This window comes from Bombina bombina, chromosome 1, assembly GCF_027579735.1.
Source record: "Bombina bombina isolate aBomBom1 chromosome 1, aBomBom1.pri, whole genome shotgun sequence".
In the NCBI taxonomy this organism is placed as follows: domain Eukaryota; kingdom Metazoa; phylum Chordata; class Amphibia; order Anura; family Bombinatoridae; genus Bombina; species Bombina bombina.
The window spans coordinates 295,979,250-296,002,728 of NC_069499.1; the positions used below are offsets into that span (position 1 = coordinate 295,979,250).

Here is a 23,479-nt window from a genome sequence, read left to right on the forward strand (position 1 = left end):
AGGAGACAGCGACAGGAGATTCCTTTAAAGGACGGAAGACAGGGAAAGGATATCCCCAACTTCTCCTATTCCTGAGAAAATTCCCATAGCACGTCAAGAACACTTCCTCAGGGAAGGAAATAGAACTCATAAAGTTTACAAAACTTCAAAGGTATCGTTCCAGTAGCTAAAAACCTCCTATAACATTACAAGAGGTGTTGACGCATACATCTGAAGGAGACTACTTCAGTATCAGATCTGAGAATTCGCCCTCAGAAACTACCGGCAATCCCCCTCAACTTAGAAGAAGGTGAACCTGTGTAGCAGCATGTGGAGCAGGAAACCTATTATCTGAAACATTAAATGTCTTCTTGCATTTTTCCTGAAAACAGGGAGAAACAGACCAGCCGCAGATACCGCAGAGGATATCAGAGCTGTAATTCTGTATGCAAATACACTCCTCCAGGAGACTGAGAGGAATCGCAGGGCACTGCATGTGACGCCATAGAGGCTTGGGACAATAAGGAGAAAATGCGGCATCGCCTAGACAGTATCATCCTGAGAGACATAAGGATCAGAAATTTTTTAAAAGGAAGTTCCTTATAAAAAGTTTATAAAAAACTCTAAAATGTAGTTTAAGGCAGATGTGCCCGTAGGAACAGAAATTAAACTCTGACCGAAAAAACAAACCAAAAGAAAACAATAAAACTTGTCTTGTCACTTTAAAAAATAAAATGTCAAGGACTAAGCAGAATCTATATAAGAAGCTGCCTATGGAACAGAATACTATGCTTATAGTACAAACAAGCATATATAAACATATATACAAGCATACTATCTATACTATGCTTATAACAAGAACTAAGGGTTCTCCTAAAAACACAAAACTGTCACTTTAAGGGTCTTAAACAAAACTGCCCATAACATATGTAATGACATGAAGTACTAATCTACTGATATATTAAAACACTGTCCCTTTAAGCGTTTAGGAGACAGAATTAAAAACTGCAGGATTCCTCAGATCTCTAAATCTGGTACTGAATCCCCTAGATAAAAGGACACCTTAAATACTATATGTATGTATTACTGATTCATAGCACACGCAGGTAGAAAACCTCACTGCTCCGATCTCTGAGTAAGGAGGCGGAGTCACGTGACCAGGAACCAAGCGCAGAAAAAATGGCGCTTCCGCTACCTCTCTGAGGAGAAATAAAAGGTGAAAACAATATGACACCTAAAATTCAAGAGAGAGCGAAATACCCAGTTCAGAGAGATAAAACTGAGTACCATAGATTACTCCTCCTCTCAATGGACAGACTACCTAGCCACCATCGCTCCCCTAAGAAACGGAAGATTCATGAGGGAGAGGCAAAACGGACTGCGAGTACGCAGTGCTTAATAAAGCCCACGCTGCCAGCCGCTAAGGAAAAACATCCCCCTAACTAGGGAATGTCATAAGCATACATGTCATTCATTTTTACATAAAAATAAACAATTTAAGGGAAAAAACACCCTACATACTGATTAACCCCTTCAGTCCCTGAAGGAGAAACAGACTGTCTCTCAAAGTCACTATAAGTGCCTGCATGCTGCCAAAGGATACCCAACTAGGGTATATAATGTCCCAATCAGAGTTGCAGAATATATAAAGTGCACAATGTCCCAACTTTTAGAAGATATAAGGCACTTACCTGCATTCTAGTCGTCCAGCAGTCAGACGACTCACAAAGTTTGAGAGGATGCCGCTCCTCACAGAGACCTGTGTAAAAAGAATGAGTAAGCTTACTCAGGCTTTCTATACCAGGGAAGCAACATGTTAGAAAAACGCAGCAAAGCCCACTTTACAAGTTCCTAACTGCTTTAAAGCCACCAAAGCCCTGCTGAAGAGACTAACTTGGAGTACAGCTATACCCAGATGTGATGGAAGGCCAGAGCAATCTTGCCCAGACTTCAAAATAAAAAAAAAATCTTGATAGAAGAATCTTAATCAGAACACCTCATTACTTCACCTTCTCCTTGTACTAGAGGCAAAGAGAATGACGGGGGTTGTGGGAAAGGAAGTGATACTTAAAGGGACACTGAACCCAAAATGTTTCTTTCAGGATTCAGATAAATCATGCAATTTTAAGCAACTTTCTAATTTACTCCTATTATAAAATTTTATTAATTCTCTTAGTATGTTTATTTGAAAAGCAAGAATGTAAGTTTAAATGCCAGCCCATTTTTGGTGAACTAACTGGGTTGTCCTTGCTGATTGGACAGCACCAATAAACAACTGCTGTCCATGGTCCTGAACCAAACATTTGCTGGCTCCTTAGCTTAGATGCCTTCTTTTTCAAATAAAGATAGCAAGAGAACGAAGAAAAATTGAAATTAGAAAGTTGGTTAAAATGGCATGCTCTATATGAATCATGAAAGAAAAAAATTTGGGTTCAGTATCCCTTTAACAGCTTTGCTGTGGCGCTCTTTGCCTCCTCCTGCTGGCCAGGAGTGATATTCCCGACAGTAATTGATGATGATCCGTTGACTCACCGTGTCATGAGAAAGAAAGTTGTTTAGTGATTTCCCTTTGTCCTTACAATATGGCATGAAGTTAGAGAAACATTTATAGATGTATTTTTGATAATGTGTTTTCTGCAACACAGATGTTTAGGTGTTTTTTTTTGGAATACAAATAATAAAATATTCAGCAAACAATTCATGTAAGTTTGAATTTTTTATTAATTTTGCTATGAGCACAAGCAGATCACATTAATAAAACGTGCCCCAGATTTTTCTGGACAGCCCCAATTTGAAACCTCAGTGTTCTGACTGGTTAAGAAAAGTAATCTTCCTGCTGTGCACCAGTTTGCAGTATGCTTACTACCTCCTGCAGACTAAAAGTGTAAAATATGCTGGGGTTAGAAAGTGAGCTGTCATCTCTGCAATTTGTGCTGCAGTGATCAGAGTAGAAACAGGTCTGTGTGCAAATCCTGCTCTCGTGAGAAAAGCTCACGCAGGACATACACCTTTGCAGTACAGTCAGTTCCAGGCCAAGACCCTTTCTAAAATTACACTCCCTCCTTTTAAATCTATCCTCATGCTTATACTGTGTAGGATTTAGGAGTAGTTTTATTATATAATAGCATCCTTTTTTTATTACAAATCAGTGGTTTCTGGTGGGGATGCATAAATGCTTTGGGGTGAGGAACAGTAGATTTCCTAGTGCCTAGGTTAACACAGAAACTAAATACACCACTGGAGGCACAAAACTAGACCCCATCAGCACTGGTGATTTAATCCCGGTACAGCGTGTCAGATTTAACTGTAGTTTCTATTAGTGGGAGCCCACCTATTTTAGCAGATTGCTATAGATGTCACATAAGGTAGAGCTTTTCTCCATGTTTTAATATTTGTTAGTACATACATGGGTTTTACACTAAAGAGATAAGTAATAAAATGTACAATAATAAAAGGTGGGAGGTCATAGATCCCATAACTATACAGCTGTAACTGTTCATTGACGTGTGGCGTTATTAAAGGGCTACTAAACCCAAATGTTTTCTTTCATGATTCGAATAGAGCATGCAATTTTAAGCAACTTTCTAATTTACTCCTGTTATCAATGTATTTGTTCTTTTAGTATCTTTATTTGAAAAGCAGGAATGAAAGCTTAGGAGCTGACCCATTTTAGGTTCAGCTCCTGGGTACTGCTTGCTAATTGTTGGCTAAATGTAGCCACCAAACAGCAAGCGCAATCCAGGGTGCTGAACCAAAATGGGCCTGCTCCTAAACGTTTATTCCTGCTTTTTCAAATAAAGATCTCAAGAGAACGAAGAAAAATTGATAATAGGAGTAAATTAGACATGCTCTATCAGAACCATAAAAGAAAAAAATGTGGGTTTAGTATCCCTTTACACATGTACAATAGTGAATCGCTAGAAATCGCTTAGCCTCACCTCAAATCCCTGTAGACGACCCAGGTTCATCATGTCATTGCAGCGTTTGGGAACAAGGCACATTAACTCCACAGCTTTCTATTACACAAAACACAGAAAAACAAACATTAGCTTTATCACAAATGTTAGACTAATATATAATGCAGAGTGGCTATATGAAGCTGTTGCACTGTTTTTAATGTAGCATTAGTGATACGTTTATGCTTAATGAACACCCAAGCACATTTTGTTAATTATGCATTAAAAGGACATTAAACACTTTGAGATAATAATATAAAACGATAAATCGTATATATAAAAAAGTATGCAATATACTTTCATTATTTATTTTGTCCACTTTTTCTGTAATTACATTATAAAATTGTGAGCTTTTCAGTTCCTGTTGGAATTGGAAGTGCAGAACACTGTTATATTCCACACAGCCATTGGCTGCACACTCTAGTGACCTATTTATAACTTTCCCTAATTGGCCACAGCAGAGAAAGTAATCTAAGTTACAACATGGCAGTTCCAATTGTTTTATAGACACTAAGGGCTAGATTACAAATGACGCACAAAACGATTTTGCGAGGGTTTTCTCGATCGTTTGCACTCCGTTTACATTGCGCTGATATTACAAGTTGAGATTGTGCTAGCGCAATTGCAAATTACACTACAATCATTACCGCGGTTTCAGAGCTGTGGCTAAATGTTTTGCAAAAAAAAAAGTCAAAACACATCAAAAATACATTACAAAGTACAGTTAAATTCATAATAACACTGTCTAATAAAAATTATTTTTTAAAAAAATATTGCACACCAAAGTTATAAAGACTCTAAGATATGTGATCTCGGGTGTTAGAAAGAAAGAAAGAAAGAAAGAAAGAAAGAAAAAGCTGCAAAAAGGCTTTAATATTGAAATACATACATATACTTGTCTAATGATGTATATTTATTTTTATATATATATATATATGTATATATATATATATATATATATATATATATGTGTGTGTGTGTACACATATGTTTTAATGTATTTATATATGCAATTTTACAGACATATATACACATATAAAAACAATTATACATGTATACATATATAGACATATATAAAAGTGCATTACAGCCTTTTGCCGTTAAGTAGATGAAAACATGAAAAAACATATTTATGCAAAATTTATATTCATATGAAAATTTTCAGTATGTATTTACTACAAATATTTCCCATTCCAATGTTCTGTACATAGCAGAAAATGTTTTAATTATTTATAAATAGATATTCTTGTATATATAAATCTGTCATATATATCTATCTGTATATATCTATAACTATATATAATCATATCTCTCTCTCTCTCTCTCTATATATATATATATATATATATATATATATATATATATATACATATATATATGGGTATAAATATATATTTGTTTAAAAAAACATCAGATATATGTAGAAATATTTAATTATGAATAAATAGAACATATTCCATTACGAAAAGAACATTGGAATATGAAATATTCATATTTTCATATTGGCTTAGCGCTAATGAGAATATGTTATGGTGTTTGCTCGAGACAGGGTTTTTTTCCACCTTTTTTTCTCTCCATTGACTTCTATGGGGGAATACCTGTATGCGCACGCAATATTCCAAGTTCGGATTTTTGCACTAGTCGGTTACTGCTTGAGCAAAAAAAAGTTTCTTTTCAACTTGTAATTCCAGCGCATCCCGACTAGTACAAACAAAATCTTAATTCTAGCAGTGTTTTTGCTATAGTAAAAATGCAAAATACCGCTCCACTTGTAATCTAGCCCTAAAACTACACTTATTTTGTCTATATTTAAACAGCTACATGTATTATCTGAATACTCAGACTAATGTTTTCTTTGAATGCATCACTCTATCTAGCATTTGTTTATTGTTTAAAGGGACTTGAAACCCAAATGTTTTTGTTTCATGATTCAATAGGTAATACAATTTTAAACAACTTTCCAATTTACTTCTATTATCTAATTTGCTTAATTATCTAGGTATCCCTTGTTGAATAAGCAACAATGCTCTACTGGGAACTAGCTGAATACAGGGTGAGCCAATAATGGGCTAGATTATAAATTCTAGCACAAATTTCATTATAATTACTAGTGGGAATTCAACTCCTGGCCAGCAGGAGGAGGCAAAGAGCACCCCAGCAGAGCGGTAAAGTGTCACTTCCCTTACCCATAATCCCCAGTCATTCGGCCAAAGGAAAATAGAAAAAGAAGATAACACAAGGGTATAGAAGTGCCTGAGGTTTATACCAAAAAGTTTCTGTCATAAATATAAATAAGGGCGGGTCGTGGACTCTCCATGTCCAAAAAGAAAGAAATTTATCAGGTAAGCATAAATTTTGTTTCCTTTCCTATGGCATGGAGAGTCCACGATTTCATTCCAAGTACTAGTGGGAACTAATACCCAAGCTAGAGGAAACAGAATGAAAGGGAGGGAGAACAAGACATGCAGACCTAAACAGAAGGCACCACCGCTTGAAGAACTTTTCTCCCAAAGGAAGCCTCATCCGAGGCAAAAGTATCAAATTTGTAGAATTTGGAAAAAATATGCAATGAGCACTAAGTGGCCGCCTTCCAGATTAACTTCACAGATGCCTCCTTTTTGAAAGCTCAGAAAATATTTATTTGCTTGTAGATAAAATTTTAAAGCACGCACAATATCCAGGTTGTGTAACAGACTTTCCTTCTGAGAAGAAGGATTTGGAAAAAAAGAAAAGAACAACAATTTCTTGATTGATGATGCAATCCGATACCACTTTGGGAAGAAATCCCCATTTAGTACGAAGGACAGCCTTATCCGCATAAAAAATAAGGGAACTCTGTGAGCAGACGAACTAGCAAGTAGAAACAAAACTTTCCACAATAACAACTTAATCAAACTAATGCATAGGCTCAAATGGAGCCTGGTGCAAAACTTTAAGAACAAGGTTAAGGCTCCAGGGAGGAGCAACAGGTTAAAACACAAGCCTAATACTGACCAAGTCCTAAACAAAAGATTGGACATCTGGTAGATCTGCCAGACGTTTGAGCAAAAGAATTAATAAATCAGACTAAAGCTAGTTGAGGCCAGACTATTAAGGATCAACTCTAAGATATTTATGGGAAGAGAAAAACTACTCTTAGGTCCAAAGACCCTGAGTCTTTAAAAAAAAACAACTGCTCCCCAGCCTTAAAGACTGGTGTCCGAGGTCACCATTACCCAGGATGGTCTCAGAAAGCATGTACCCTGAGACAGATAGTCCTGCGAAATCCACCAGGATAGAGAGTCTCTTGTTAGGGATCCAGAACTATCCTCTGCGATAAGTCCGAGAGGACTCCATAGCATAGTAAAAGCATGCATAACTGAAAAGGTTTCAGATGGAAACGAGCAAAAGGAATTAAGTCCCTATAAGCCCATTATACCAATGACCACCATACACAGTGCCCTGAAGGGCAGATAGAGGCCTGAAGAAAAAATATAATTTATGCATACCTGATAAATTCCTTTCTCCTGTAGTGTAGTCAGTCCACGGGTCATCCATTACTTATGGGATTATATCTCCTCCCTAACAGGAAGTGCAAGAGGATCACCCAAGCAGAGCTGCTATATAGCTCCTCCCCTCTACGTCATACCCAGTCATTCGACCGAAACCAAACGAGAAAGGAGAAACTATAGGGTGCAGTGGTGACTGGAGTTTAATTTAAAATTTAGACCTGCCGTAAAAAACAGGGCGGGCCGTGGACTGACTACACTACAGGAGAAAGGAATTTATCAGGTAAGCATAAATTATATTTTCTCCTGTTAAGTGTAGTCAGTCCACGGGTCATCCATTACTTATGGGATACCAATACCAAAGCTAAAAGTACACGGATGACGGGAGGGACAGGCAGGATCTTTACACGGAAGGAACCACTGCCTGTAGAACCTTTCTCCCAAAAACAGCCTCCGAAGAAGCAAAAGTGTCAAATTTGTAATATTTTGAAAAAGTGTGAAGTGAAGACCAAGTTGCAGCCTTGCAAATCTGTTCAACAGAGGCCTCATTCTTAAAGGCCCAAGTGGAAGCCACAGCTCTAGTAGAATGAGCTGTAATCCTTTCAGGAGGCTGCTGTCCAGCAGTCTCATAGGCTAAACGTATTATGCTACGAAGCCAAAAAGAGAGAGAGGTAGCCGAAGCTTTTTGACCTCTCCTCTGTCCAGAATAAACGACAAACAGGGAAGAAGTTTGACGAAAATCCTTAGTTGCCTGCAAATAAAATTTCAGGGCACGGACGACGTCCAGATTGTGCAGAAGTCGTTCCTTCTTTGAAGAAGGGTTAGGGCACAATGATGGAACAACAATCTCTTGATTGATATTCTTGTTAGTGACTACCTTAGGTAAGAACCCAGGTTTAGTACGCAGAACTACCTTGTCTGAATGAAAAATCAGATAAGGAGAATCACAATGTAAGGCCGATAACTCAGAGACTCTTCGAGCCGAGGAAATAGCCATTAAAAACAGAACTTTCCAAGATAACAGCTTGATATCAATGGAATGAAGGGGTTCAAACGGAACACCTTGCAGAACGTTAAGAACTAAGTTTAAGCTCCACGGCGGAGCAACAGTCTTAAACACAGGCTTAATCCTAGCCAAAGCCTGACAAAAAGCCTGAACGTCTGACAGACGTTTGTGTAAAAGGATAGACAGAGCTGAGATCTGTCCCTTTAACGAACTAGCAGATAAACCCTTTTCTAAACCTTCTTGTAGAAAAGACAATATCCTAGGAATCCTAACCTTACTCCATGAGTAACTCTTGGATTCGCACCAATATAAGTATTTACACCATATTTTATGGTAAATTTTCCTGGTAACAGGTTTCCTAGCCTGTATTAAGGTATCAATCACTGACTCCGAGAATCCCCGCTTTGATAGAATCAAGCGTTCAATCTCCATGCAGTCAGCCTCAGAGAAATTAGATTTGGATGTTTGAAAGGACCCTGAATCAGAAGGTCCTGTCTCAGAGGCAGAGACCATGGTGGACAGGACGACATGTCCACTAGATCTGCATACCAGGTCCTGCGTGGCCACGCAGGCGCTATTAGAATCATCGATGCTCTCTCCTGTTTGATCCTGGCAATCAATCGCGGAAGCATCGGGAAGGGTGGAAACACATAAGCCATGTTGAAGACCCAAGGTGCTGTCAGAGCATCTATCAGTACCGCTCCCGGGTCCCTGGACCTGGATCCGTAACAAGGAAGCTTGACGTTCTGGCGAGACGTCATGAGATCCAGATCTGGTTTGCCCCAATGATGAAGCAGTTGGGCAAACACCTCCGGATGAAGTTCCCACTCCCCCGGATGAAAAGTCTGGCGACTTAGGAAATCCGCCTTCCAGTTCTCCACGCCTGGGATGTGGATCGCTGACAGGTGGCAAGAGTGAGACTCTGCCCAGCGAATTATCTTTGAGACTTCCATCATCGCTAGGGAACTCCTTGTCCCTCCCTGATGGTTGATGTAAGCCACAGTCGTGATGTTGTCCGACTGAAACCTGATGAACCTCAGAGTTGCTAACTGAGGCCAAGCCAGAAGAGCATTGAAAACTGCTCTTAATTCCAGAATGTTTATTGGAAGGAGTCTCTCCTCCTGAGTCCATGATCCCTGAGTTGTTACAATCGTCTAATCTGGCCTGCGGAAGGGCATCCCCTTGGACAGATGTGGCCGAGAAAGCCACCATAGAAGAGAATCTCTGGTCTCTTGATCCAGATTTAGCATAGGGGACAAATCTGAGAAATCCCCATTCCACTGACTTAGCATGCACAATTGCAGCGGTCTGAGATGCAGGCGTGCAAAAGGTACTATGTCCATTGCCGCTACCATTAAGCCGATTACCTCCATGCATTGAGGCACTGACGGGTGTTGAATGGAATGAAGGACACGGCAAGCATTTAGAAGTTTTGATAACCTGTCCTCTGTCAGGTAAATTTTCATTTCTACAGAATCTATAAGAGTCCCTAAGAAGGGAACTCTTGTGAGTGGCAATAGAGAACTCTTTTCTACGTTCACCTTCCACCCATGCGACCTTAGAAATGCCAGAACTAACTCTGTATGAGACTTGGCAGTTTGGAAACTTGACGCTTGTATCAGAATGTCGTCTAGGTACGGAGCTACCGCTATTCCTCGCGGTCTTAGTACCGCCAGAAGAGAGCCCAGAACCTTTGAAAAGATTCTTGGAGCTGTAGCTAACCCGAAGGGAAGAGCTACAAACTGGTAATGCCTGTTTAGGAAGGCAAACCTTAGATACCGGTAATGATCCTTGTGAATCGGTATGTGAAGGTAGGCATCCTTTAAATCCATTGTGGTCATGTACTGACCCTCTTGGATCATAGGTAAGATGGTCCGAATAGTTTCCATTTTGAACGATGGAACTCTTAGGAATTTGTTTAGGATCTTTAAGTCCAAGATTGGTCTGAAGGTTCCCTCTTTTTTGGGAACCACAAACAGATTTGAGTAAAACCCTTGTCCGTGTTCCGACCGCGGAACTGGGTGGATCACTCCCATTAGTAAGAGGTCTTGTACACAGCGTAGAAACGCCTCTTTCTTTATCTGGTTTGCTGATAACCTTGAAAGATGAAATCTCCCTTTTGGAGGAGAAGCTTTGAAGTCCAGAAGATATCCCTGAGATATGATCTCTAACGCCCAGGGATCCTGGACATCTCTTGCCCAAGCCTGGGCGAAGAGAGAAAGTCTGCCCCCCACTAGATCCGTTTCCGGATCGGGGGCCCTCACTTCATGCTGTCTTAGGGGCAGCAGCAGGTTTTATGGCCTGCTTGCCCTTGTTCCAGGACTGGTTAGGTTTCCAGCCCTGTCTGTAGCGAGCAACAGTTCCTTCCTGTCTTGGAGCGGAGGAAGTTGATGCTGCTCCTGCCTTGAAGTTACGAAAGGCACGAAAATTAGACTGTTTAGCCCTTGGTTTGGCCCTGTCTTGAGGCAGGGCATGGCCCTTACCTCCAGTAATGTCAGCGATAATTTCTTTCAAACCGGGCCCGAATAATGTCTGCCCTTTGAAAGGAATGTTAAGCAATTTAGATTTAGAAGTCACATCAGCTGACCAGGATTTAAGCCACAGCGCTCTACGCGCTTGAATGGCAAATCCGGAGTTCTTAGCCGTAAGTTTAGTTAAGTGTACTACGGCATCAGAAATAAATGAATTAGCTAGCTTAAGGACTTTAAGCTTGTCTATAATCTCATCCAATGGAGCTGTGCTAAGGGTCTCTTCCAGAGACTCAAACCAGAATGCCGCCGCAGCCGTGACAGGCGCAATGCATGCAAGGGGTTGTAATATAAAACCTTGCTGAACAAACATTTTCTTAAGGTAACCCTCTAACTTTTTATCCATTGGATCTGAAAAAGCACAGCTATCCTCCACCGGGATAGTGGTGCACTTAGCCAGAGTAGAAACTGCTCCCTCCACCTTAGGGACCGTCTGCCATAAGTCCCGTGTGGTGGCGTCTATTGGAAACATTTTTCTAAATATAGGAGGGGGTGAAAAAGGCACACCGGGTCTATCCCACTCCTTGTTAACAATTTCTGTAAGCCTTTTAGGTATAGGAAAAACGTCAGTACACGCCGGTACCGCAAAATATTTATCCAGCCTACATACTTTCTCTGGAATTGCAACCGTGTTACAATCATTCAGAGCCGCTAATACCTCCCCTAGTAATACACGGAGGTTCTCAAGCTTAAATTTAAAATTTGAAATGTCTGAGTCCAGTTTACTTGGATCAGATCCGTCACCCACAGAATGAAGCTCTCCGTCCTCATGTTCTGCAAATTGTGATGCAGTATCAGACATGGCTCTATTATTATCAGCGCACTCTGTTCTTACCCCAGAGTGATCGCGTTTACCCCTAAATTCTGGCAATTTAGATAGTACTTCAGTCATAACATTAGCCATGTCTTGCAAAGTGATTTGTATGGGCCGCCCTGATGTACTTGGCGCCACAATATCACGCACCTCCTGAGCGGGAGGCGAAGGTACTGACACATGAGGAGAGTTAGTCGGCATAACTTCCCCCTCGTTGTCTGGTGATAATTTCTTTACATGTACAGATTGGCTTTTATTTAAAGTAGCATCAATGCAATTAGTACACAAATTTCTATTGGGCTCCACATTGGCCTTTAAACATAGTGAACAAAGAGATTCATCTGTGTCAGACATGTTTAAACAAACTAGCAATGAGACTAGCAAGCTTGGAAATACTTTTCTAAATAAATTTACAAGCAATATAAAAAACGCTACTGTGCCTTTAAGAAGCACAAAAAACTGTCACAGTTGAAATAACAATGAACCAAAATAGTTATAGCAACCAATTTTTCACAGTAAATGTATTAAGTTAGCAAAGGATTGCACCCACCAGCAAATGGATGATTAACTCCTTAATACCCAAAAAAACGGATAACAATTTAATATTAACGTTTTTATCACAGTCAAAACACACTATCACAGGTCTGCTGTGAGTGATTACCTCCCTCAAAACTAGTTTTGGAGACCCCTGAGCTCTGTAGAGACGTCCTGGATCATGGAGGAAGAAATAGGAAGACTGTGACTAAATTTTTACTGCGCAATAAAGCGCTAAAATAGGCCCCTCCCACTCATATTACAACAGTGGGGAAGCTCAGTAAACTGTTTTTATTCAGAAACAAACGACAGCCATGTGGTAAAAATCATGCCCATAAAGTTTTATCACCAAGTACCTCAGAAAAAACGATTAACATGCCAGTAAACGTTTAAAAATGAAAATTATGAAATGTTATTAATAAGCCTGCTGCTAGTCGCTTTCACTGCAGTGCAGGCTCAAATATTACTTAAATATAGACAGTATTTTCTTAGTGAAATTCCATTCCCCAGAAATACCTCAGAGTATACATACATACATATCAGCCTGATACCAGTCGCTACTACTGCATTTAAGGCTGCACTTACATTACATCGGTATTAGCAGTATTTTCTCAGTCAATTCCATTCCTTAGAAAATAATATACTGCAACATACCTCCTTGAAGGTGAGCCCTGCCTGCTATTCCCTGTTCTGAAGTTACCTCACTCCTCAGAATGGCCGAGAACAGCAAGCGGATCTTAGTTACGACCGCTAAGATCATAGACAAACTCAGGTAGATTCTTCTTCTAATGCTACCTGAGAAGAAACAACACACTTCGGTGCCGTTTAAAATAACAAACTTTTGATTGAAGAAATAAAAACTAAGTTTAACACACCACAGTCCTCTCACACGTCCTATCTATTAGTTAGGTGCAAGAGAATGACTGGGTATGACGTAGAGGGGAGGAGCTATATAGCAGCTCTGCTTGGGTGATCCTCTTGCACTTCCTGTTAGGGAGGAGATATAATCCCATAAGTAATGGATGACCCGTGGACTGACTACACTTAACAGGAGAAAGACAGGAAGCAATAAGTTAGAATTTCCTGAACTCCATCGAGGAATTTAATATGGAGATTAAGACAAAGATCTTAGATAATACTCGAAGAGAGATAGCATGGAGTAAACATACTAGATTCCTAAGATCACTGTCCTACATGGGACACTACATGAGGCCACCTTCATTGGAAAAAGTCGCCCTATGAGAAGAAAAACAAATCTTCTTATAAACTCCACCTTGCTAGATGAGGAAGCAGGAGCTTCACCTGGGTTCCACCCCCCAACCTACTATTTCAGGAGTGGTGGAACTAGGCCACATCTAACCAAATCATGTTAGAATCCATAGCCCTCTAAGAAGAGAGAATGCTACTTAGGACCAGGCATAATGTCACAAACCTTAGTCTGGATCATCTCCACCTGAGAGAAATCAAATCTTGAATTCATATACCTAACATAGGTAACATAACATTAGGATCACTAATAAAAAGGAATAAAAAAATGTCACAGACATAGCAAAAACACCTCAACGTGAGGGAGATGAAAAATGTGTCCATATACTTAAATAGGGTAACCGGAATAGAAACACCTGCACTGTAAACGTTAGAAAAGAGGTGTGGATATCTATACCACTTATGTGCAGCTGTTAATAAAGCCGTCTTATGTGTCTTTTTCTTTTTTTCTCCACTTCACATCCTAATCATTAGGCCTGTCAAAAATAATCGTTTTGACGATGCATCGCGATGCGGCATGAAACGATTCTGCATCGATGCGCTGAGACGCGATAATCGATTAACGTTACCCACGTGACCAGCCTCCAGGAAAAGTAAAAGAAAGTGCGCGAAAGTGCGCGGTACATCGTTTTGACGTCACTGACGTCACGTCACCCAATAAAGCAACATGGGTGCTCCATGGGCGGTCTCTTGAAGTGCCGAAGTTACGCAGTAGGAGCAAAGCAGCAAAGCAGGAGTGTGTTGCCTGAGATTGATGATGGTACACGGCGGTATACTACAGCTACACGGCGGGCTCATTTTTATTTTGTGGGAGACAGAGGAGGAGACCTATGGTGAGAATTAGACTAACTGTTTGTTTAGTTAATAGTTACCAAAACGTTGTACATTTTGCCAATGCCATGCCATAATTGCCATTGCCATGCCTGCCTATTGCCTCAACTGCCTACTACTTGCCATTTGCCAATAGGTAAACTAATTATTAACTTACTTAAAGAGCAAATCAATAAGGGGTACACAATCACATTTATTACACAATAAGGGGTAACAATTAAATACTTGCCTTATTTACTTAACGTAGTATGCTGAGCTGACTGAGGCTCAGGCTGCTGCATAATTAATTGCTGCATTATTGAATAATATTGCATATATAAAAAATGTATTATAAATAAATATAGTATACTATTATTGTCTAATGTCTCTATTAGTCTAATCTGTATCTATATCTACATGTTTTTCGCATGGATGGATGGCCTGGTCTGAAGTTCTAATATTTTAATAATATATTAATTCAAGAAAGTGCATGCAATTTTAAACAACTTTCCCTATTATATAATTTGCTTATCCTTTGTTGAAATGCATAGCCTCCTCCTTGTGCACAAAGTAATAAGTATTATATACTTAGTAAGTAATGTGTGTGCTGTGCAATGCATTGCTAATATGTCATCAACAAACGATATCTGAGAAGTATGAAGCAAATTAAATAATAGAAGAGTTAGTTATGATGTTTATTTAAAATTGTATTCTCTATCTGAATCATGAAAGTAAATGTTTGGGTTTTTGCACCTTTAAGTGTGTAATATATTACAGTAACTGTGTCAGTGAGTGAGTGATGTCCCCTGCAATTATCACAATGCAATTTGTTTTAAAATTTATGTTCGCAAAATGTATGGCATTGGCAAAGTAGTTGAAGTTACTAGTACTTGTTGATTTTACATTTGCGGCTTGACATTTTGACAACTGGAACTTAGTGTATTTTCTTTTTTTTTTTAACACTGACAGAGTTTGACGTTGACAACAACATCATCCGTCACATATGTACATGTCATGCTAAAATGACAGAGGGAGACAAAAAAGATAGAGAGATAAAAAATGCACCTAGCATTTTAAAAGCAAGCATCTGGGCATATTTTGGATTTTATGAACATACTGGAAAGCACGAATTGGACAAGACACACGCGGTTTGTAAAGCCTGTCACACAAAAATTAAATACCTAGGGAATACTACTAACTTGAGAAATCACGTTAGACGTTTTCACTCTGAGATGCTAACCCCTGCCGCTGCCGCCAGTGCCACTGCCAAGGAAATAACAAGACTAGCTGAAGCTCATCAGCCAAGAATTGATGCAATGCTGTCAACTTTGCCACCCAACTCTGAAAAAGGGAAGAGAATAACCAAAGCTGTGGCAACTTTCATAGCGAAGGACCTACGGCCTTACTCTGTTGTGGAAAACCTTGGGTTTCGCAACCTGTTGAAGACACTAGAGCCACGTTATAAGATCCCGTCACGCAATCACTTAACAGAAAACGTTATACCTGCACTCTACCAAGAAACAAACGAGAGCAGTTTATGAGTCTCACACGGGTTCTCATCTGGCGGAGCTACTGTCTCGTGTCGTGGAAGAATGGCAGCTGTCCGATAAATCTGTAGTGCTTGTGACCGACAATGCTTCGAACATGATTGTTGCTGCTCAAGTTGGAAAATTCCCTCATGTAAAATGCTTCGCCCATACACTGAATCTCGCATCCCAGCGGGCGCTGAAAGTGGCCACGCTCTCCAGGCTTTTAGGCAGAGTGCGACGAATATCAACATTTTTTCACCACAGCACTACAGCAAACCACTGTCTGAAAGAAAAACAGAAATGTCTTGGCCTGAAGAATCATAAGCTGATAACTGATGTGACAACAAGGTGGAACAGCTCATATGACATGGTCGAGAGGTTCCTAGAACAGCAACCTGCAATCTGTGCCACATTGTTGTCTCCAGAAGTCAGAAAAAGTGAGTCAGATCTCTGCACTCTCAAAGAAACAGATGTGTCAAATGCAGAGGATGCTGTGAGTGCATTAAAGCCAATGAAAGATGCAACCACACTGATGTCAGAAGAGCGCAATCCAACTGTTTCTCTCATTGCCCCTCTAAATGCACAACTGCTCCAGAACATGACAGACACCATGGGAGACACACCCATGATCCATGAGATCAAGAATGCCATCAAAACAGATCTCCTGAAGAGGTACAGCAGTGAGGCAGAGAAGAAGATACTTTATACAGCCTCTGCCCTGGATCCTCGTTTTAAGGGACTGCCTTTTATTCTCACAGAGGAGGAGAGATTGGAGATATACAGAGGAGTGACTGAGGAGGCTGCATCCTTGGAGGTAATTTTAATTGCATCATGTTTCTTGAAAAATGTATAAATTGAAAACAAACATAAAACATACCATCATCCATACAAAATAGGCTTAGCTATCACTGCAGTAGCTTGATTAGTAGCTAGTTTAATGAGTACAAGGTTTATTATATAAGTCAGTTTGAAAACGCCACAGTCAGTCAACTTTCCTCCTCCTCCGTCCACTCCCGAGTCCTTCCTAATAGATGTGAGCTGTTGCATGCATTTATTTATGCATTACTGTCTCTCTGAGCACACACATAGCATTAGCTGGCTGGCTGCTCGAGGTAATAATGAATGCTATTTTTTCTATTCTTTTGTTCAAACACAGATTGAGTGTACTAGTACAGTTACATCTAGGAGGACAAACGTGGATGAAGTGCCACTGCCTGAGGGAAAAGAAACTCTGGAAGAAGAATCAGCCATCGAGGAGGATAACCCTTCTCCTCCCAAAAGAAAGTCCACATCGCTTCTCATGACTTTGCTGGGACAGTCTTTCACTGACACTGAAGGTACAATAGAACCCAAGACCCCCTATGCCAAGGCTGAAGAGGAAATAGAGAAATATTGTAAAGCCCCATCTCTGCCTCTCACTGAAGACCCTTTGAAATGGTGGCATGTACATGAGGTCATATTTCCCCTCCTCTCTCATTTGTCAAAGCGATACTTGTGTATCCCAGGTACAAGCGTGTCTGCAGAGCGGGTTTTCTCCACTGCAGGAGATGTGGTAACGGCAAAAAGAAGCACCCTCAAACCAGAGCATGTGGATCAACTAGTGTTCTTACAGAAAAACCTACATATTCCATAATTCTGAGTAGTGATTCAGGTTTATAATATTAATATTTAATGTTTTTTGGCACATCCAGAAGAAAGTGCTGTGTGCCCCACTGCCCAGTGCAGACTACTGTTAAGTTATTTTATATTTGTTACTGTTATATAGCTTATAGCTTTTTGAAAAATGAAGCTTAAAACCTTGAGTAAATCTTTGTTGGATCACAAAATATACTAGTACACTACACGACACGACCGACCGCGTCACTCTGTCACAGTCACACACACACACACAATACAAAAGAAACACACAACTGCACACACCTCATGTGTGCGTGTCAGTCAGTGTCACCCTTCACCATGATTCACTCTTTTTATGATGTGTGTTTTTTTTGGTATTGTTTGACTGTGTGTGACTGTGACTGTGTGTGTGTTGTGTAACAATATATTTGTGATCCCATAAAGATAATCAAAGTTAGTAAATCTAGTAGTTCAATGCTACTTGTTGTATAATGTCTATTACTACTTCTAGTGTTACTGTGATGTTTGCAAAATCAGGAAGTGCTCTGTTTTGTAGATGTTGTGCTATTGTTTACAGCACACCCCTGTATTGTTTGCAATGCAGTGAGTGCATAGTGCACACTGCATAAGGGATTATTAATATTATTCTTTCACACTAAAAATTGTCTATTTTAAATAGACCCTTTAAGAAAGATATCATATGTTTTTGTTTATGATCCCAATTCCCAATCCCAAATGCCATCCCACCCACTCTCAGGCAGATCTGTAGGGGTTAACCGAATATAACCAACCAGTTAACAATAACAATGTGTGTACTGCAGTGTCTAACTGTCTCTTTATGAGTGTGTGAGTGTGTCTGTGAGTGAGTGAGTGCCAGTTTGAAAAGTTTGTATGTATCTCATTCTCTATGAGTGTGTGCTGTGAGATGAGTGTATTAACTGCCTTTGAATGTTTTTGTTTGTATGTGATTGTGTGTCTGTCCCAGTGTCTAAGTGTCTATGAGTGCGAGTGTGACTGTGGCTGACTGGGTGGCTGTGGTGCCTTTGAATGTTTTTGTTTGTGTGTGTGTCCCACTGTGTCTCTAGTGTCTGAGTGTCTAGTGAGTGTGACTGTCAACTGTCTATGAGTGCACTATGCAGAGAGTGAGACTGAAGCCAAACCACTAGGGAAGGAAAAGCCTTGAGTAAACCTTGAGTAAATCTTTATTGGATCACAAATATAATGTACACTACAGACAGACAGTACAGCACACACAGCACACAGTGCCACACACAACAGCACAATACAAAAATAAAGCACACACACCTCAGGTGAGTGGCGTGCCACCCTTTCTTCACCATGATTTACTCCTTGATGTCTGTGTCCTTTTTTATGTATTGTTTGTTTGTGTGTGACTGCTGTGTACTGTTCAGTGACAGACTCAGTCACTGTGTTCAGTTGTGTGTAGTACTGCTTTAACAGTAACTAATAACTAACTAATTATATTTGTGATCCCATAAAGATAATATAATCATCAAGAAGAAACTGTAGTTATAGTAGTTCAGTTCAATGCTACTTGTTTTAAATGTCTCTCTCTCTAGTACTATTGTAAGTCTGTAACTGTGTGTAAACTAATTGTATATGTCACAATCACATGTGTGTTGTGTGCACACTCTGTGCTGTGTGTTGTGTTCCAGATTCTTCACGTGATGTTTGTTTGCCACAAATTGACAGTCATGAAGGCACAGTGGACTGCACCTGTAATTTTGTACCTATAAGGGATTTATGTTTTGTTTTCTGAGGACAATTTTCACACAAATAAGGTATTATGGTGGTAACTTAAGCTTAACCTATCTATTTGGGTTTTAATTTAATGTCTATTATATTATTATTACTAAGTAAGTAAAGAAATTAAATTAAAACCAACATAGATAGGTTAGACATTTATTTGTTGTTCATGTTTCTTTACAAGTGTATAGTGTACTTTTACTAATATATAATATATACATTTAAATATTTTCTTTTACTGAAGAAGTACACTGTGAGCACTGCACTTTTTACACTACGTACTCTGTAACTACAGTTTGATGCCATAATATTGTTTCCAAACCAATACAACAATTGCCATTTAGTATTTACTGTTCTATAAACTGTTGTTGTCTGCTGTGTTCAGACTTTGCCACAGGAAGAGTGTCCTTTTTTGAGCTAATAAAATAAAAAAAGAGTTTATTTCAATACTTTGACTTCTTGAAATTTTTTTTCTGAAAAATTGAAAAATTGGGCAGAAATAGTGCAGTAATCGTGATGCATCGCGATGCATCGTAGAATCGAATCGTATCGAATCGTTACGATGATAATCGTAATCGAATCGAATCGTGAGACAGGTGAAGATGCGCAGCTCTACTAATCATAGGGGTAAAGTTACAACCTCGGTTAAAGGGAGTGGCTAATTATAAGTATTGCAGCTTTGTTGGTTACATTATCTTGTTAGTAATCTGCAGTATATACTATTAGTATACCCCTCGCTGTAATGTGAAGTTAACCCGCTAGTATTCTACAGTATATGTTACTGTTATACCCTTCAGTAAATTGTCAACATTTTTGTTAACTGCTTGAAAGCCCACAGTATCCGAGTAACGGCAAAACATGTCAGGAAGAGTAGGGTCTTGGTGAGGAGTCATAGGAGCTCCTGTGTTTTTAGAGAGCATTTAGTAACCTTCTTTAATGTGAATACTTAATGTATTATCTGATACTACGATCAGGTTTTTGATGTTAAATTTGACAATGGTACTAGAGTCTTAATTATACAACGTACTAGTGTCTCTGACTCGGATACTGTGGGCTTTCAAGCAGTTAACAAAAATTTTGACAATTTACCGAAGGGTATAACAGTAAGATATACTGTAGAATACTAGCGGGTTAACTTCACATTATAGCGATGGGTATACTAATAATATATACTGCAGATTACTAACAAGATAATGTAACCAACAAAGCTGCGATACTTATAATTAGCCACTCCCTTTAACCGAGGTTGTAACTTTACCCCTATGATTAGGATGTGAAGTGGAGAAAAAAAGAAAAAAGACACATAAGACCAATTAAGGCAAGCCATCAGAGCATTGTAAATCGTTCTCAACTCCAAGATGTTTATGGGGAGAGCAGACTCCTCCCGAGTCCATAGTCCCTGCGCCTTTAACGATTCCCAGACTGCGTCCGTGGTCACAATCACCTAGGAAAGTCTCCAGGAAGCATGTGCCTTGAGACAGATGGTCCTGAGAAAGCCACCACGGGAGAGAGTCTCTTGTCAACTGGTCTAGATCTATCCTCTGAGACAACTCCGAATGGTCTCCGTTCCATTGTCTGACCATGCATAATTGCAGAGCTCTCTAATGGAATCGAGCAAAGGGAATGATGTGCATGGAAGAGACCATGCGACCAATTACCTCCATACATTGAGGCACTGATGGCCGAACAGTAGACTGAAGAGAGAGGCAAGAGGAGAGAATTTTGGATTTTCTGACCTCCGTCAGAAAAATTATCATAGATAGGGAGTCTATTATGGTCCCTAAGAAAAACCACCCTTGTAGCTAGAACAAGGGAACTCTTTTCCAGATTCACTTTCCAACCGTGGGAACGTAAAAAAGACAACAAGATCTCTGTATGAGAGTTTGCTTGTTGAAAAGATGGCGCCTGAACCAATATGACATCAAGGTATGGCACCACTGCAATTCCCAGAGACCTGATCACTGCCAAGATAGCCCCCAGAACCTTTGAGAAAATTCTGGGAGCTGTGGCAATTCCAAACGGAAGAGCCACAAACTGAAAGTGTTTGTCTAGAAAGGCGAATCTCAGGAATTTGTGATGATCCCTGTGGATGGGAACATAAAGATACGTGTCCTTCAGGTCTATGGTCGTCATGAACTGACCCTCTTGGACCAAAGGAAGAATGGAACGAATGGTTTCCATTTTGAAGGACGGTACCCTGAGAAACTTGTTGAGGCACTTTAGATCTAAAATGGGTCAAAAAGTTCCCTCCTTTTTGGAACCACAAACAGATTTGAATAGAATCCTAGACCCTGTTCCCTTACTGAAACTGGAACAATCACTCCCAGGGAGGAAAGGTCCTGAACGCAGTTTCAGAATGACTCTTTTTACCTGGTCTGCAGATAATCTTGAGAGGTGGAATCTGCCCCTTGAATTCTATTTTGTAACCCTGAGATTGTAAGATTTAGAAATATTTGAATGTAACACTAATTGATATGGTAACACTAGCTTCAAAGTGAAACCAAGTAGTATAGTGTCATTTAGTTTGCAAAGGTTAATTTGGTATGGAGAATGTACAAACAAGATATAACTTTGGTATCCATTCAATCTATTATTTATAGATGATGGAACTTTAAAGATAAATTAACTGAGTAGTAAGAAAAATAAAAATAAGGTGGATTTACTTTGTCTTTTCCTTAGAATATACTTGAGAGTTGCTTTAACAGTTAAGCTGCAGTGAGTGAGTTAATCAGGCAAGAGAAGTAAGACAGTCTTATATGTTTTATGCAAAGCTGCAGTGAGTGAGTTAATCAGGCATGAGAAGTAAGACAGTCTTATATGTTTTATGCAGTCCACAATTCAGTAGCAGTTTAGACAACCTTATATGTTTTATGCAATCCACAATTAAGTAGCAGTTTCTTAAATGCTAAGTCTGTTCAATAAAACATTGTGTACTCACAGAATCTCTTGTGAAGCTCACAGCAGTGACTAGAGTCTCTGAATGTTGGTATCTGATCTGGAGGGGAGGAGACTTCCTGTTCTGTGTGCACAGATGAGTCTTTGCAGAGCTTGTGATGTCACAGGACAGAGTGGAGAGCTTAAACTGATATTATGCAATTCACAAGAAATATAAGGTAAAATTAAATATGTACATCTGCAGAGTACCTTTGTTAAGTAGACAATGGTGAGTCTGGAGGAAGGCAGTTGGAGGGTGTTGATAAGGTAGATGAATATTTAGTTGCAGTCACTGGCTGTGCAGGAATGTGCAAACAGAAAGTTCCTAGATAAAAGGAATTGATTCCAGTGACTGTAGTTCCTATTTGCAAACACAAAAGACCAAGAGGTTAAACAAATGCAGAGAGAAGGCAGTACTTCAGCTGTAGCAAGGCTCAGTGTTACTAGTGAAAATAACAAAATACTAAGCAACGTTTGTAACCTGAGCAGGTGTTTAAATGAGAGGAGGAAGAATCCTATTGGTTGAATTCCTTAAAGGTACAGCATAACCACAATTCCTGACAGAGATACTATGTCCACAGCGCAAGGATCTAGGACATCTCGTCTCCACGCTTGACAAAACAGGGAAAGTGTGCCTCCCACTTGATCCGATCCTGGACGGGGGCTGACCCTTCATGCTGACTTAGACTAAGCTGAGGGTTTCTTTGATTGCTTCCCCTTATTCCAAGACTGATTGGGCTTCCAAGAAGACTTGGACTTTGAAGTTACGAAAGGAATAAGATGCCGCACTTGCTACTGTGGCAATACAAACTGCAAGTTGCCATTGAAGACCTTGATGAACATACATTTTCAAATAAGTTTCCAGCTTTTTGTCCATGGGAGGATCCTCAAAGGAGCAGCTATCCTCTATAGGGATCGTAGTTCTCTTTGCCAGAGTAGAAATAGCACCTTCTACTTTAGGCACAATGCGCCAAGAAGCTTTAATGGAGTCAGCAACAGGAAACATATTTTTAAATACAGAAGACAGGGAGAAAGGAATCCCGGGCTTCTCCCATTCCTGTGCAATAATCTCCGTCACACGGTCAGGGACAGGAAAAACTTCCACAGAGGAAGGAACATCATAGTATTTATTAAGTTTACTAGACTTCTTAGGGTTGACAACGACAGAAGTATCGGAGTCGTCCAAAGTAGCCAATACCTCCTTTAATAGTACAAGAAGGTGTTCAAGCTTAAATCTGAAGATCAGTATAA

General features: G+C 39.7%; 1 protein-coding gene across 3 annotated transcripts in view; it reads right to left on the reverse strand.

Annotated features, from left to right (window-relative positions):
* The window catches only part of KALRN (kalirin RhoGEF kinase), a 731,621-nt gene that overhangs the window by 169,087 nt on the left and 539,055 nt on the right, over positions 1-23,479 (reverse strand). For all 3 annotated transcript variants that reach the window (XM_053698064.1, XM_053698061.1, XM_053698062.1), the window contains one exon: positions 3,918-3,995. In XM_053698064.1, coding sequence (XP_053554039.1) covers positions 3,918-3,995 — 78 coding nt within the window. The remainder of the gene's footprint in view (positions 1-3,917; positions 3,996-23,479) is intronic.